General features: G+C 34.4%; 1 protein-coding gene across 11 annotated transcripts in view; it reads left to right on the forward strand.

Annotated features, from left to right (window-relative positions):
- Positions 1 to 17,958, forward strand: part of Vps13b (vacuolar protein sorting 13 homolog B) — a 756,023-nt gene that overhangs the window by 407,892 nt on the left and 330,173 nt on the right. For all 11 annotated transcript variants that reach the window (XR_006856245.2, XM_046464889.2, XM_046464891.2 and 8 more), the window contains one exon: positions 10,940 to 11,143. Coding sequence is in view for 10 of the 11 variants with exons in the window: in XM_046464889.2 (XP_046320845.1) it covers positions 10,940 to 11,143 (204 nt within the window). In the remaining variant the exon portion in view is untranslated. The remainder of the gene's footprint in view (positions 1 to 10,939; positions 11,144 to 17,958) is intronic.

A 17,958-nucleotide genomic window follows, 5' to 3' on the forward strand; every position in this document is an offset into this window, starting at 1 on the left:
TCATTCTATATGGTCACCCTGCCATATGTTAGCATATCAGAACTTTTTACTCCCTAACTATATCTTTGTGCCACCTACCAAATTTGCCCCCCATTCCCCCAGCAGCTCAGGAGGCTGAAGCAGGATATTGCAAGTTCAAAGCCAGCCTCAGCAGCTTAGCAAGGTGCCAAGCAACTCAGTGATACCCTGTTTCCCAAGTCTCTTGGAATCATGACTGCAGCAATTTCTAAGTGCCTGTGCAGCTGAGCAGAGTGAAACAACTTCCTAGGCCCACCTGTGCAAGCAGGATTCCCCAGAGCTCTATCCTATTCCCATTGTCATTTAGTCCTTCACCTATAAAATTCCTTTCCCATGTAATTTTTGCTTTTTCAATATTGAGTCTGAGATGAGTGTCCTCCTGTCAGGCCACCTTTCCTATTGTTTCTGGGTAAAGTGCACAGCATCTCTTTAGTGACTACAATCTCCTTCCTTAGCCTTGGTTTTACTTGCACTTTTCTGGCCCAAATCCAAGTTATTCAAATATTTCTGCTTTGCTTTCTGCTCTGGATTATTGCAGAAAACTTGGCTAAAAGCTGCCAGCAATATCCATGCTACCCTCTGAATTCTGTGTTGCTGTGAAATTTCGCTTGCTAGATTTAGTCCTTCACCTATAAATTCAGCCTCACAGTTTCAGGGCATGAGCAAAATGAAGATGACTTTTTTGCAGTAATGTTCCATGTATGGCCCCTAGTCTAGAGTCTTCCTTCTTCTCTGAAATATGAGAACAATCTTCACTACCCATAGTCCTGTTGTCATCCTGGTTTACTGAGCTCTCACCAGAATTGCCCATTAATCTGTACTTAACAATGTCCTAAAACTTTTCCAACTTGCATCTCTCAACTTTTAAAAATTCTTCCCACAAACCAGCTCCAAAGTTTTCTGAACCATGTGGTCAGGTTAGTCCCATCCATGACCCCACTTGTGGGTACCAGTTTCTGTTTTCATCATCTTTTGTGTTGGTGTGCCCTAATGAAGTGACAACAATTTAGAGGAGGAAAAGTTTATTTTGACTCCTGGTCAGTGGAGTCCACAATTGTGGGCATGAGGTGAAAGAAAACATCATGGCATAATGGCATGGTAGAGAGAATCAGCTCAGGACATGTCAGCTACTCTGAGGGAGAGAACTTTGCTCTGCTCGCCAGGGATAAAATATGCCCCACAGGCATGCTTCCAGTCAGCTACTTCCTACAGCCCCACCCTGCATGCCTATAGTTACCACCCAGTTAATCTATTAGTGCATTCCTCCACTGATTAGGTTATATCTCTCATAATCCATTCATTTCATCTCTGAACTTTCTTGCATTGTGTCACACATGAGTTTTGGGGGGATACCTCATATGTAAACTACAACAGCATTTGTGTTCATCAAATATATTGACTTGTAGCTTTTTTTTTTTAAGTCTTTGCCTGATTTTGATATAATAGTTGGGCTGACTTCATAGAAAGAGTTTGGAAGAATCTCTTATAATATTTTGGGACAATTTGAGAAGAATTTGTGTTCTTCCTTGAATGTTTAGAAGAAGCCATCTGATCCTGTGCTTTTCTTTGGTGGAAGACATTAATGAATCAATTTCTTTTCTTAGTCTGTTGAGATTTTCTATTTCTTCATGATTAACTTTTGATAAGGTTTATGTGTCCAGGAATTTGTTCATCACTTTTAGGTTATCAAGTTTGTTAGCACATGATTGTTTATAATAATCTCTGATGATCCTTTGTATTTCTGTGGTGTTAGTTATAATGTCTCCCTTTTGTCTCTGTTATTCTTTATTTGAATCCTCTCTTAATACTTCTGGGTAAGAAAGGTACTGTTAAGTTTGAAGAAATAACTGTTTGTTTTGTTGATCCTTTGTATTGATTTTAAGTCTATTTCACTTGTTTCTGCTCAGATCTTTAATATTTATTCCTTAATTTATTATTATTTAATATTTATTCTTTAATGTTTATTTTTTTATTTCTTTAAGATCAGATTTAGTTTGTTTGAGCTCTTCATGCTTTTTTGATATAAGCATTGATTGCTATGAGTTTTTTTCCCTTTTGTCACTGCATTTCCTGTTTCCCATAGGATTTAGTTTGTTCTGTTTTCATTTTCATTTGTTTAAAGGAATATTTTGATTTCCTTATTGTTTTTTTTTGAAGAGTAAGTTATCTAATTTCCATTTGTTTTTAGTTGCCAAAGTTTTTGTTATTGATTTCTAGTTTTATTACAGTCAGAAATATATACAATGTGATTTTTTTTTAATTTATAAAAACTTATCTTGTGATCTGTCCTGGTGAATGTTCTATATGTAGCTAAGAATGTGTATTTTGTAATATTGAATCTTCTGTAGATATCTGTAGTTCCATTTGTCTTGGGTACAATTTAACTCTGCTATTGGTTTTTTAGTCTGGGTAGTTCATTACTGCAAGTGGGATGTTGAAGTTCCCCTTTTTATGCCATTTTTAAATGTCTTTTTTCATGTTTTTATGTTTTTTGTTTTTTTATGCCCTTCTTTTCTTTTTTTTTTTTTACAGATTTTGATTTTATATCTTCCATATCTGATACAACTGTTCCTGCTTTCTTTTAGATTCCATCTTTTGCGTGAAATAACTTATTCCATTTTTTCCTTTGATCTATGCATTTCCTTAGGTGGGAAGTGAATTTCTTATAAGCAGTGTATAGTTGGGTCTTGTTTTTGTTTTGCTTTGTGTTGTTTTTCATTCAATCACTGTATGTATTTTCACTGGAGAATTTAATTCAATTACAATTGAGAAAATTATTAATTATAAGTCCCTATGACAACCCATTTTGTACCTTGCATTTTAGTTTATGTAGTTTTTTTTTCTTTATTTCTCTTACAATTTACCTTGTGGTTAAATGACTTATCTGATAATGAGTTTTGATTCTTTCTCATTATTTTTGGTTTGCCTATGGTACATTTTTGCCCCTGAGGTTTACAAAAAAAAATACATTGATTATAATAAGCTATTTCACAATTATTGCAACATCATATCTATCATGAAGAAAAACTATAAAAGGAAAATATACTAATAATAACACAAAACTTGCACTCTGTTCTTTGGTACATTTTGGATTTTTGATGTCCCACTTTACATTTTCCGTATTACCTTTCTCTTAACATAGTATATTAATTGCTTTGCATTTTCATCTTTATATTAAAGAAACGAATGATTTATATACTATGTTTATAACATTAGAGCATTCTGACTTTGTATAGTTACTTTTACCAGTGGTTTTATACATTTTGATGTTTTGTTCTTGCACATTAATGTCTCCTCTAAGTTTGAAGAACTAACTCCCTTTAGCATTTTTTGTAGGACCAGTCTGGTTGGAGATATATTCCCTCAAGTTTGTTTTGTTTCGTTTGGTTTTGGTGGTTGTTTGGTCTGGAAATGTTTAACTCCTATTAATTTCTAAAGATACCTTCGCTTGATATACAGTATTCTTGGTGGGCAGGATTTTTTCTTTCAGTGCTACAAAAAAATCTCAGCCCATACTCACCTTGTCTTTAATATTTCTGCTGAGAAGTCTGTTGTCAGGTGAATTGGGACACAAGAGTGTCTATTCTCTTGATTGCCTTCAGGATTTTCTCTTTATTGTTCAAGTCTGAGAGCTTGACTATACTATATCTTTAGGGTAGTCTTGGTTGAGTTAAATCTGACCAGTGGACTTTGATGTTACTGTTCCTTCCCATAGGTTTCAGAATTTTTCTATTTTCTCTGAATAAGCTTTTTACCTCTTTTACAGTTTAAATTTCCTCTTGAGCCCTTTTACCCAAATATTTACTCTTTCAGTGCTGTCTTCAAGTTCCATTTTCTTGATTCTGCTCATCATTATTTATTTTCTCCCTTCCAGTGATATATTTTTAAATATTGTGTCTTTGAATTCCCTAATCACTTGTTGTTTAATGTATTCTTATATTTATGCCTTCTATCATGTTTTTAGTTATACTTACTGTACTTTTAAATTTCAGTTTAATTTTTTAAAATAGCATCCATCTTTCTGTTGCACTACTGAATCAATTTTCAGTCTTCTGAAGTTTGTTAAGTATTCTTTTTTTTGTTTTTGGAAATTGTACACTTTATTTTTGTTTATTTATTTATTCTAATTTGACATATAGGACAGCAGAATGCATTTAAATTCATAGTACACATATAGAGCACAATTTTTCATGTCTGGTTATACACGAAGTACATACATGTACTTAGGGTAATGATGTCCATCTCATTCCACTGTGGATCCTACCCCCCTGCTCCCTCTCTCCCCCTCCTTCCACTTTGCCCTGTCTAAAGTTTTCTCTCATGATCCACAGAACCCCATCCCCATTATGAATCGGCATCCTCATATCAGAAAAAACATTCAGCATTTAGTTTGGGGGGATTGGCTTACTTCACTTAGCATAATATTCTCCAACTCCATCCATATTACTGCCATAATTTTATTCTCTTTTAATGCTGAGTAATATCACATTGTGTATATATATAACAGTTTCTTTATCCATTCATCTACTGAAGGGCATCTAGGTTGGTTCCACAATTTAGCTATTGTGAATTGTGCTGCTAAAAACATTGATGTGGCAACTTCACTATAGTATGCTGTTTTTTAAGTCCATTGGGTATAAACCCACGAGTGGGATAGCTGGGTCAAATGGTGGTTCCATTCTAAGTATTCCAAGGATTCTCCATACTGCTTTCCAGATTGGCTACACCAATTTGCGGTCCCATCAACAATGTATGAGCATGCCTTTTTTCCCCACCTTCTTGCCACCACTTATGTTGTTTGTATTCTGTTTTTAATTAAATTATTTCTTTATTCTAATGTGTTATATATGACAGCAGAATGCAATTCATTTCATATTACACATATAGAGCACAATTTTTCAAGTTACTGGTTGTATACAAAGGATTTTCCTACCATTCCTTCTTCATAAATGTACTTAGGGTATTGATGTCTAAGTCATTCCACCCTCTTTCCTATCCCCATTCTCCCTCTCTTCCCCTCCCTTCCCTTTGTCCTGTCTAAAGTTCTTCCATTCCTCCCATGCCCCTCCATTGCCAGTATGAGTCAGCATCCTCATATCAAAGAAAACATTTGGTCTTTGGTTTTGTGGGATTGGCTTTCTTCACTTAGCATTATATTCTCTAACACCATCCATTTACCTGCAAATGCCATGAATTTATTGTCTTTTAATGCTGAGTAATCTTCCATTGTTTATATATACCAAAGTTTCCCTTTCCATTCATCAACTAAAGGACATCTGGGTTGGTTCCACAATTTAGCTATTGTGAATTGTGCTGCTATAAACATTGATGTGGCTGTGTCCCTATAGTATGCTGTTTTTAAGTCCTTTGGGTGTAAGCCAAGGAGTGGGATAGCTGGGTCAAATGGTGGTTCCATTCCCAGTTTTCCAAGGATTCTCCATACTGCTTTCCAGATTGGCTGCACCAATTTGCAGTCCTACCAGCAATGTATGAACATGCCTTTTCCCACACATTCTTGATAACACTTATTGTTGTTTGTATTCTTGATAGCTGCCATTCTGACTGGAGTGAGATGAAATCTTAGAGTAGTTTTGATTTGTGTTTCTCTAATTGCTAGAGATGTTGAACATTTTGCATATATGTGTTGATTTATTGTATTTCATCATCTGAGAAGTGTTTGTTGAGTTCCATGACCCATTTATTGATTGGGTTATTTGTGGTTTTGGTGTTAAGATTTTTGAATTCTTTATATAGCCTAGAGATTAGTGCTCTATCTGATGTGCACGTGGTAAATAATTGCTCCCAAAATGTAGGCTCTCTGTTCACCTCACTGATTGTTTCTTTTGCTGAGAAGAAACTATTGAATTTGATCCATCCCATTTATTGATTCTGGATTTTATTTCTTGTTCTATAAGAGTTTTGTTAAGGAAGTCGGGGCCTAATCCAACATGATGAAGATTTTGGCCTACCTTTTCTTCTTTTTTTTTTTTAAAGAGAGAGAGAGAGAGAGAATTTTTTTTAATATTTATTTTTTAGTTATTGGCGGACACAACATCTTTGTTTGTATGTGGTGCTGAGGATCGAACCCAGGCCGCATGCATGCCAGGCAAGCACACTACCGCTTGAGCCACATCTCCAGCCCCAAAGACTGAACCCTTTTCTTCTAATAGGCACAGGGCCTCTGGTTTTATTCCTAGGTCCTTGATCCACTTTGAGTTGAGTTTTGTGCATGGTGAGAGATAGGGACTTAATTTCATTTTGCTGCAGATGGATTTCTAGTTCTTCCAGCACCATTTGTTGAAGAGGCTATCTTTTCTCCAATATAATTTTTCAGCATCTTTGTCTTATATGAGATATCTGTATTTATGTGGGTTTGTCTCTGTGTCTTCTATTCTTGAAGTCTATTTTGCTGCTAATACCATGCCTTTTTTGTTACTATTGCTCTATAGTATAGTTTAAGGTCTGGAATAGTGATACCACCTGCTTCACTCTTCTTGCTAAGGATTGCTTTGACTATTCTGGGTCTCTTATTTTTCCAGATGAATTTCATGACTATTTTTTCTATTTCTATGAGAAATGTCATTGGGATTTTGATTGGAATTGCATTAAATCTGTATAGTGCTTTGGGTAGTATGGTCTTTTTTTCAATTTTTTTTTAATCTTTATGTTTTTAGTTTTCGGTGGTTACAACATCTTTATTTTATTTTTATGTGGTGCTGAGGATCGAACCCAGCGCCCCGCACGTGCCAGGCGAGCGCGTTACCGCTTGAGCCACGTCCCCAGCCCCAGTATGGTCTTTTTAACAATATTAATTTTGCCTATACAAGAAAAAGGGAGATCTTTCCATCTTCTAAGGTCCTCTTTAATTTATTTCTTTCATGTGCTATAATGTTCATTGTAGAGGTCTTTCATCTGTTTCATTAAGTTGATTCCCAGTCTTTTTTTTTTTTTTTTTTAGTTTATAGTAAATGGAGTAGTTTTCCTACTTGCTCTTTTAGAGTATTTGTCACTGATATACAGAAATGCCTTTGATTTATGGGTGTTGATTTTATATCCTGCTACTTTCCTGGAGTCATTTATTAGTTCTAGAAGTTTTCTGGTGGAATTTTTTGGATCTAAAAATTCCATAGAATCATGTCATCCGCAAATAGTGCTAATTTGAGTTCTTCTTTTTCAATCTGTATCCCTTTAATCTCTTTCATCTATCTAATTGTTCAGGCTAGTGTTTCAAGAACTAAGTTAAATAGAAGTGTTGAAAGAGGGCATCCCTGTCTTATTCCAGGTTTTAGACGGAATGCTTTCAATTTCTCTTCTTTTAGAATGATGTTGGACTGGGGCTTAGCACAGATAGCTTTTACAATGTTTTACGTGTTACCCATAGTTTTTCTCATGTTTTGAACATGAATGTGTGATGTATTGTACATCTATTGAGATGATCATATATGATTTTTATCAGTCTATTGATGTGATGAATTACATTTGTTGATTTCCATATTTTGAACCAACCTTGCATCCCTGGGATGAACCCCACTTGATCATGGTGCAGTATCTTTTTGATTTGTTTTTGTATTTGATTTGCCAGAATTTTATTGAGAATTTTTGCATCTATATTCATTGAGAGATATTGGTCTGAAGTTTTCTTTCTCTAATGTGTCTTTGTCTGGTTTTGGAATCAGGGTGATATTGGCCTCATAGAATTAGTTTAGAAGTGTTCCTTCTTTTTCTATTTCACAAAATAATTTGTGGAGTATTGGTATTAGTTTCTTCTTTAAAGGTCTTGTAGAATTCACCTGTGTATCTATCCAGTCCTGGGCTTTTCTTGGTTGGCTGGTTTCTGATGGTGTCTTCTATTTTATTGCTTGAAATTTATCTGTTTAAATTTTGTATATCGTCCTGATTCAGTTTGGGCAAATCATATGACTGTAGAAATTTGTCAATGCCTTCAATATTTTCTATTTATTGGAGAACAAATTTTCAAAATAATTTCTAATTATCTTCTGTATTTCATAGTGTCCATCATGATATTTCGTTTTTCATCACAGATTGAATAATTTATGTTTTCTCTCTCCTTCTCTTTTTAGCATGGCTAAGGTTTATTGATTTTATTTATTTTTTCAAAGAATCAACTTTTTGTGTTGTCACTTTTTAAAATTGTTTCTTTTGTCTCTATTTCATTGATTTCAGCTCTGATTTTAATTATTTCTTGTTTTAAATTCTCTGAGATTTCAATGAGAGTTGAACATTTTTTTGTTGTTGTTGTTAAACATTACTATTTGGTCAATTTTTTGTACCTCAGTTTTATTGGCAAAACAAAGTTCTTGATGCATGTGTGAAAACATCTCAGCATTGACAGATTACATATTTACTGTAATCTTTATAATTTGACTTTTTACATGTGTTTCCAGAAATTCTAAGCAGACTGCTTGTTTTTCTCAGAGGCTGTAGTCACTACTACTATTTTGTCACTAAATGGTGCTTTAAGTTCAGTTCTCTGAGTCTCCTTTTGATGACTTGTGCTATTTTAGCTCTAGACTATGTCGAAACCCGATTTTTCCCAAATTTGTCATTGGTGTGTTTTTCACCATAAACTGAGGATTTACCTAAAAAGAGTAGTCCATCCTACAAGCCTCTGGCAGGGGCCACTGGAAAGGCCCATTCATCTCATCCATAGTTACTGGCCTATAATCAGGTACCACGGAATTCTACTTGGCTCTTAGCAGATTCACACTGGACCCACCTGAGGTTCCTATGCCATTCCTGGGACACTAATGCTTCAATCCCTTGTCATACCTTGAGCCCACATCTCATGGAGTCCAATGTAGCACTAGGTATAACCAAGGCCTGCATTGTTATGGGTTGTCTGCTTCTGAGATTGCTCATGGCCCAAGAGCACTGCAATTAGGTTAGATAATGCTGGCCAGAATAGAAGACCAATAGACTGGGGCTGCATGTCTCTGGTGACAACATGACTGTTTCATAGGCCCTGTCCGTAGACAGATTACCACTGTAGAATCTTACTAATTTGGGGCTATTACAGATAATGCTGCTGTGAACATTTGTGTACATATGTCTTTCTGTGGATGTAGGCTTTCACTTATGAGTGGAAATACTCAGAATTGGAATTGCTGACTCTTATAAATAGTTTTTCAAAACTATCAAATTGTGGTGTTTTTACACTCTCCCCAGTTAAGAAGGAAAGTTTCAGATGCTCTTAATCCTCATCAATATGTGGAATGGTTAGGCTTTTTAATTTTAGAATTTAATTTAATTCTATAGGTGGAAAGTGGTAATTCATTGTGGATTTCATTGGTATAGTTTTTCAGGACAATTTGAAGAATGAGAGTTGAACATTTATTTTGTTAAACATTTACTTTTTGAAGAAAGTCTGAGTTAGTAACTTTCTTCTTTGAAAGTAGAAATATGTTTAAGGTTTATGTCATTGTTTGCTTGGCACTTTAAACAACATTTTCATGCTCAATTTTTTAATAATCACAGTCAAAGAAATTAGAAATTGTGACAATAAAAGAATCATTTCTCTTAAGTAAATAAACCTCTGTTCTTTAAAGTATGTACAACTTGTTTCCTTTGCTTTATATTCTCCTTATTAGTCACTTCTCTTATTTAAAAAAAATCAAAATAACCTTTTTGAAAAATGTGGTTTGCAACAAAATTGTTTCATTGTACAAAGAAACTTATTCATCATTCCAAGGAAGAAAAAAATTTGAACTAAAAGTTTTCTCTGAGAAGTGTTTTATAGGATCTTTAGCCATTTACATTATTTTAAAACAAAAACAGTTATAACCTGAGATTGGAGACTTCATTACACAAAAAGCAAGAGAAAACTGTATCCCCAAGTACTGTTTTATGTCAAATAAGGATTGACAACAGTGTTTTTATGCATCTGTTCTGCCCACATAAGAAGACAGCTTCATCATCTGGATGTGTCCTAAGGCTGAAACTTCTTATAAATATAAGAAGTTCACATTTTTTTTTAAGATGGCAAGCAGAATATGGTATCCAGCTGTGGATTTGCTTATATATTGTGTTTGCATTTTTTCCCTGAGCTTGTTTTATACAGTATATGGCAATATGTTGTTATATAAATTCCATGATTAATGCTTATTTATGAAATCTTGTGCATATATCTTAGAGTGTAGCCAAACAATGTGCAAGTTAAACAGTTGTTTTCTCTGAATATTGTAATGACATATACCGCTGGAGTAGTGGGTTGGCTCTTCATCTATAGAAAACTCCATATGTAACATTTTATGTTGTTTTTTTAAAATTTTATATCATTCTTTTATAATTAATTTTGCCAAGCAGAAATCCTAGTTTCAGTGTCACATCTCAGAAAAAGAGAATATTTATGGGCTGGGGATGTGGCTCAAGCAGTAACATGCTCGCCTGGCATGCGCTGGGCACTGGGTTCAATCCTCAGCACCACATAAAAAATAAAATAAAGATGTTTTGTCCACCGAAAACTGAAAAATAAATATTAAAAAATTCTCTCTCTCTCTCTCTCTCTCTCTCTCTCTCTCTTTAAAAAAAAGAGAAAATTTAGACAAATTCTTTAGAAATAAGGATGTTAGTTATTTTCTAGTAATTATTTTATTTTGATTCTTTTCTCTGTTTAAGAGACACCTGAATTTGTTCTACTTTTTATATGTTAAATCTACTTTTCCTAACAAGTTATTAAGGTTTTAATCCACAGAAATGCTGAGTTGATTATAAGACATCACAATATGAGTATGAGGCAAAAAGCAAGAGGTAAATAATGGTAAATATTTGTTTTGTAGATTGTTTCCTTGGACTAGTTAATTTTCTCATAGTTAGCGTTTTAGTGGATTGTGACTTTATAACTAGGAATTGAAGAACTTGTTTTCTTTGCTTTTTTAATTTTTAATTTTAATTTTTTGCTCAGGTCCAGCTCTTCTGTGAGTTAATTGATACCATGAAGAAGGTTTGGAATAAGATTCAGAGGAGAGGCAATCTTAGTTCATTTTCAGCCTACTCAGATACTGTGGTAGGGCCTGTCCCTAGTTCTCCAGTTCGAAGCAGTGTAGGCACAGCTCCTCCAGATGCTAGCACATGCAGCCCATCTGCTGATATTGGAACTACTACTGAGGTAAGTGTTTTTGAAAAATTCTGTTACCAAATGAAGGGTAATATATAACATAGAGTTCCATATCATAGTTGGGAGTGAGGGTGACCTCATCACTGTGGAAGCTGACAGATTCAGAAGGCTCATGAGGAACTATTGTAATAGTAACTGTGTGTTATGTTCCGTTTTGGTCCAAGTATTTTTATCACTTTCAGTAGGCTGTGGGCTAGTTCAGGACTACGTAACTCTAAAATTGGCAGAAGCTGAGACAATGAAAGCATGTTTCCTTAAGACTATGGAAACTTAGAAGTTGAGTGGAAAAGAGGGTCATACTCTCACTTTCCCCATTTGTGCGCCTCCAGACCTTTCTTTGACTAAGGTGTTACTGTTTTCTTTAGTTTCATGGTTTTTAACCCTATCATGTGCAGTGTTCTCACCTTCTTCCCTTCAATCATAAAATTCTTTCTTTTTATTTTTAACACCCTAACCTTACCAAACATGCTGATACCCCTCTTATATGACAAATATTTTATAATGGAACTTCATTATCCTGAATTGAAAATAAAAGTGTCATAACATGAAATGAAAATTAAAAGTGATAAAATCTATATACACATAGTTTAAAATGTACAATATATAAATAAAGGAAAATAATGTGTATTTCAGTATACAAATGCGTTGGTGTGACATATTAGAATACCTAATGGAATAGTCAGATACATATAATGATTGTGGATGGGATGGTTACAAATAGACTTTTGCAAGTCTATATTAAATACCATAACTAGTATTGCTGTTGGTGGTGTATTTTCTGAAGTAGTGACAAACTTGACAAAGTTCTGAACAAAGCGTAGTTCAGTCTTTTATATCAGTATTTGCATTTCTGCAACTATTAATATTAAAGTCATATAAAAGTAGAAAACATATTGTGTTCAGATTGAAAACAGATTTTATGCACAAATATTCATGAATCAGATTTTACCTATGTGATTTATGTGTGAGACTGGCTTCATTTTGCAAGATTAACTGTTTTATGCACAACAGAACCTCTTATATCTCTATAACTCCTATCCCTGAAATGCCAGCAATGACCCAAAAACATCCTCATTCACTTCCAGAACACCTCCTACACTGCTGAACTTCCCCACTGAGAAAATACTGTCTTATAGTAGATGGAGGTAGAAGTTAGATGCATAAAGACATCGATTCCTCTGGAAACAAATCTAAATATAGAGTAGATGAACAGTGAAGTAAATGGAGTGTTAAAGTTTTTTTCTCTTACAAATCAGTGATAGCAAACAAAATCAAAATGGCAAATTTTACCTGCTATGAAGCTTTTAGTAGATACAGGAAACCCCTTACACAAGCAATTTCTCCCTCCTGCTCATTGAGAATTGTAAAAATCATTGACCAAGTGAAAACTAACTTCCTTCCTTCCTTCCTTCCTTCCTTCCTTCCTTCCTTCCTTCCTTCCTTCCTCTCTCCCTCCCTCTTCCAAATGAGGTATTCCTAGAAAGTCTAGATATCATGAGTCCTTATGAAGGTAATGGAGTTTATCTGTTCTAGAGTAAAAGCAGTGAATTCATTCTTGGAGATTCTTAATGTTATTTATTAATACACAAAATATTGGAGAAGTTATGCTGTAAAGAAAACTGGTGCCAGGCACCCTGGCACAAATCATCAACTTAACAATATTCTGTCTCAAAATAAAATTTGAAAAAGGTTAGGGCCTGTAATCCTAGCTGCTCCAGTGGCTGAGACAGGAGGATCATGAGTTCAGAGTCAGCCTCAGCAAAAGCGAGTTGCTTAGCAACTCAGTGAAATCATGTCTCTAAATAAAATAAGAAATAGGGCTGGGGATGTGGCTCAGTGATTGAGTGTCCCTGAGTTTAATCCCTGGTACTCCCACCCACCCACCGCCACCAAAAAAAGAAAAGGGATAGGATATAGCTCAGTGGCAGTGTGCTTGTCTAGTATACTCAGGGCCCTGGAATCAATCCCCAGTACTGCATTGAGTGTAACTTAATTGAATCCAGCAATTTCAAAATGTATTTAGACTCTTTTCATACGCTACCTATTAACAACTATACAAAATACATTTAATAAAATTCTTTGGAAGAGTATTCAAAGAAGTAATAAAGTGCTAGTTACAATTTATTGTTACTTCTTTGTAACAAGTAAAGAAAGATGTATAGTTTTTTGATTTTTTTTATGAACTATAGTTACAGCTGAAATTGGTAGAATCTTAGAGACATCTCAATAGTAGAATGGAAAGTTTTCCATTAAACAAGTTTTTTTTTTTTTCTTTTGCTAAGGACTGTGTTCATAGAGATGAATAGAACTTTCTATTTGGGAAGTACTCGTTTAAGAGGTATTTTTAAGGAATCTTCATGCTGCTTTCCAGATTGGTTGTACCAATTTGCAGTCCCACCAGCAATGTACCAATGTGCCTTTCCCCCCCATCCTTGCCAACATTTATTGTCATCTGTATTCTTGAAAACTACCATTCTGACTGGAGTGAGATGAAATTTTAGAGTAGTTTTGATTTGCATTTCTCTAATTACTAGAGATGTTGAACATTTTTTCATATATTTGTTGATCAATTGTATATCTTCTTCTGAGAAGTGTCTGTTCAGTTCCCTGACCCATTTATTGATTAGGTTGTTTGTTTGTTTGTTTTTGGTGTTAACATTTTTTGAGTTCTTTATATATCCTAAAGATTAGTGTTCTATCTGATGTGCATGTGGCAAAAATTTGCTCCCAAAATGTAGGCTCTCTCTCTTCACCTCATTTGATTGTTTTGTTTTGTTTGTTTTCTGAGAAGAAGCTTTTTAGTTTGAGGTCCATCTAATTTATTAATTCTTGATTTTATTTCTTGTGCTTTAGGATTCTTGTTAAGGAAGTCAGGGCCTAATCCAATGAGATGAATATTTCGGCCTATGTTTTCCTCTATTAGGCACAGGGTCTCTGCACTAATTCCTATGTCCTTGATCCACTTTGAGTTGAGTTTTGTGCATGGTGAGAGATAGGGGTTTAGTTTCATTTTGCTGCATATGGTTTTACCAGCACCGTTTGTTGAAAAGTCTATCTTTTCTTCAATGTATATTTTTGGTCTAATATGAGATAAGTGTATTTATGTGGGTTTGTCTCTGTTTCATCTGTTCTGTACCATGGGTCTACAAGTCTATTTTGGTGTCAATACCATGCCGTTTTTGTTACCATAGCTTTGTAGTATAGTTTAAGGTCTGGTATAGTGATGCCTCCTGCTTCACTCTTCTTGCTAAGGAATGCTTTGGCTATTCTGAGTCTCTTATTTTTCCAAATGAATTTCATGATTGCCTTTTCTATTTCTATAAGGAATCACAGTGGGATTTTAATTGGAATCTCATTGAATCTGTATAATGCTTTGGGTAGTATGGCCATTTTGGCGATATTAATTTTGCCTAGAGCATGAGAGATTTTTTTCTATCTTCTAAGGTCTTCTTCAATTTCTATCTTTAGTGTTCTGTAGTTTTCATTGTAGAGGTCTTTCAACTCTTTTGTTAAGTTGATTCCCAAGTTTTTTATTTCATTTTATTTTTTTGAGGCTATTGTGAATGGGGTAGTTTTCCTACTTTCTCTTTCAGAGGATTGGAATGGAACCACCATTTGTCCCAGCTATCTCACTACTCAGTCCATACCCAAATCAGCATACTGTAGTAAAGCAGCCACATCAATGTTTCCAGCATCTCAACTCACAATAGTTAAACTGTGGAAGCAACCTATATGCCCTTCAATAGATGAATGGATAGAGAAGCGGTAGTATATGTACACAATGGAATATTACTCAGCATTAAAAGAGAATAAAATTATGACAGTTGCAGGTAAACGATGGATTTGGAGAATATCATGCTAAGCAAAGTAAGCCAATCCCAAAACACCAAAGGTCTAATGTTCTCTGTGATAACTGGATGCTGTTCCTTAATGGGGGGGGGGGGGAGCATGGGAAAAATAGAGGAACTTTGATTGGGCAAAGGGGAGAGAGGGGTGGGGAAAGGTCATGAGGGCAGGAAAGATGGTGAAATGAGATGGACATCATTACCCTAGGTATATGTATGCCTGCACATATGATGTGATGCTACATCATGTACAACCAGAGAAATGAAAAGTAATGCTGCAATTGTATATAGTGAATAAAAATTCTGTCTGCTGTCATATATACCTAATTAAAATAAATTAGTTAATAAAAAAGATTTTTTAAAAAAATTGTAGGTACAGGGGAGACAGGAATTGTTACAGCTATTGATCATACATACACATAGGGACTGCTGTTCATTCAGGGTAGTATGAATGGTATACTCTAGCATTACATAGTTGGACAACTTATGCAAAAGATATGGGGGCCAAAATGTGAGATATAGTACAAATAAATATTCTAGATTTATAGAGGAATGATTGTCAAATTGTTTTTATGAGATTTATGGATATTTTATACAGGAGATAACATTTGAAATGGATTTTTTTTTAGATGGATGGGGCATTGGTAATAAGTTTTATTTTAGTAGGTTTACAATACAACAGACTAGAAGAATAGTATCTTCATTTGCCAATGTGAGGTAATTAAAAAAAAGGGGGAAAAGTTGGGGATTTCCTCAATATTTAAATTAATTCTAGGAAGGGGAAGTAGCTCAGTAGCAGAACACTTGCCTAACATGTGTAAGTTCCTGGATTCATTTCCCAGTACTACAAAACAAACAAAAAACAAATTAATTCTGATTTTAATAAAGGCATTGCATGACTGTAATTCACTTGAAATTAGAATGTTGAAATTTTTTTCTCATTGGGTCACAAAGATAAATGATGAAAACGTTCTTAGTGGATTTGTTAATTTTGTACCTGTTATCAAATCAATCTGATTTGTTTGACAAGGAACTGAAAATGAAACAATACAAACATTTATAAATTAATGTTCAAGCAAAACCATGTAAACTAGACAAAATGGTGCATGCTATAATCTCATTGGCTGGGGAGGCTGAGGCAGGAGGATTGCAAGTTCAGAGACAAACAAAATCATGTGAGATAGCTCACTGAAGATAACAGGAAGTTATGGGGATAGGTATAGATAAAGAAGTAGCAAACATTTTCAAAATGTATCTATCTCCTTATGACAAGAAAAGACGTGGGTGATTACTACTATTACAATATAGATTTGAAACATGGAGTCACGGAGAAGCATGTTCCCTAAGAAATATCTTTAATAATTTATCTTGTTTCGTTTTCCCTAAGAGAAAGGAAGATTTTTATGCAGATGATCATGATAAAAATCATCGCTAAGGCTTTGTTTTAACTTTACCTTATAGCTAAGAAGGAGATGTTTGTCTTTTGAATAATTAATGTTTTAATTTTTTTGTCTTCCTCTCAAGAAAATATTTATGTGGAGATTAAATTAACTATATATGCATCTGAGTTTAAATTTACCTCTATGAGAGTTAGTTAGTAAAGGGTGACATCAAAAAATATAACGATTGGTTTCCACAGGATATATGAGTGCTTTATCTATGACTCCACCTGTGCTTCTTTAATTCTCTCAAAATTCAAAATTTGTGCCTAAACTTTCATTTCTTTTTCCTTAATTTATAGTGCTGTTAAAAACTATGTTTTATTGATCTTTGTAATTTTTATTTCTTTTATTTTGGATTCTGACATGGTAGGTTACCTTATTGCTAATCTGAAAAATTGTTACCATATACATGTTACAAAAAAGATGTTTTATGATTTTGATGAATTTGCCTGTATATTTAAATGTTACCTGCTGAGCAGAAATAAAATGCTCTCTCGTTGGAGAAGCCATAGAATGATATGAGACTATATAGGACCTAGACTATGGGGAGAGTGTATAAACATATTTTGTTTGAATCCCTTCAAAAGCCTTTATGCTTCTTTGAACATAGCATTCCTGGACAATTCTAGCATTCCTTTGCTCTTGTTGGTCATCATTGTTGTGGTACTCTTTTGATTATAAGGATTTTTTTTGACACTGTAATATAAACGGAATTATCTATGCACAGATTTAAATATACAGTGTGTATTTTGTGGTTAGTTATAGCTGTACTATAATTACTAATAACTGAGATTACATCATCTTAAGGGAAATAAGTCAAACTCAGAAGGTTAAGGGTCATATGTTTTCTCTCATATGCAGAAGCTAGAGAGGAAAAAGGAAAACAAAGCTGGATTTTTCAAAAGGAAATCAGTAGAGGAGAGAGATCAAAAGGAGGGAGGTGGGAAAGGAGGAGGGAAATGCTGGGGAGTGATATTGGCAAAAATATATTGTTATGTTTTGAGCTTGTTCAAATATGTAGCAAATCCCATGAATATGTGTAATTATAATACACCAATATAAAATGTGGGAACAAAAAGAATTTACCTGTTCTCAGGGGCAAATGGAAAAATTGTGTCAAGGAGGTTTGTATTAGCCTTCTATTTTGGAACATTTAGTAATCCAAGCACTTTATATGCATTATCTCTTTTAATTCTCAAACCAGTGTTGAATTTGTGACTATAGAGGTTAAGTGATTTGCTCAAAGTCATGAAATTACTAAGTGGCAAAACTGAAACTAAAACTTCTACATTCTGATTCCAAAGTCTCAAATGTGTTTTTATTATTTGAAGTTTACAACTTGATCCAGTGGTTAACCTTCCTTTTTTTAGTAAGTTGTTGTTCACCAAATGTAGATGCGTTCTTTATCCTGCTTAGTACATGGGGTTTTGTGGGATGTTTTCCATCAATTCTAGAACATTCTCAGCTAGTATCATTTGAGGCAACACATCTCCCACATTCTCTATTACCTTTCTTCTTC

The sequence above is a fragment of the Marmota monax genome, unplaced genomic scaffold, assembly GCF_021218885.2.
Source record: "Marmota monax isolate L192 unplaced genomic scaffold, Marmota_monax_Labrador192_F-V1.1 WCK01_AAM20220418_F8-fsc00003, whole genome shotgun sequence".
NCBI lineage: Eukaryota > Metazoa > Chordata > Mammalia > Rodentia > Sciuridae > Marmota > Marmota monax.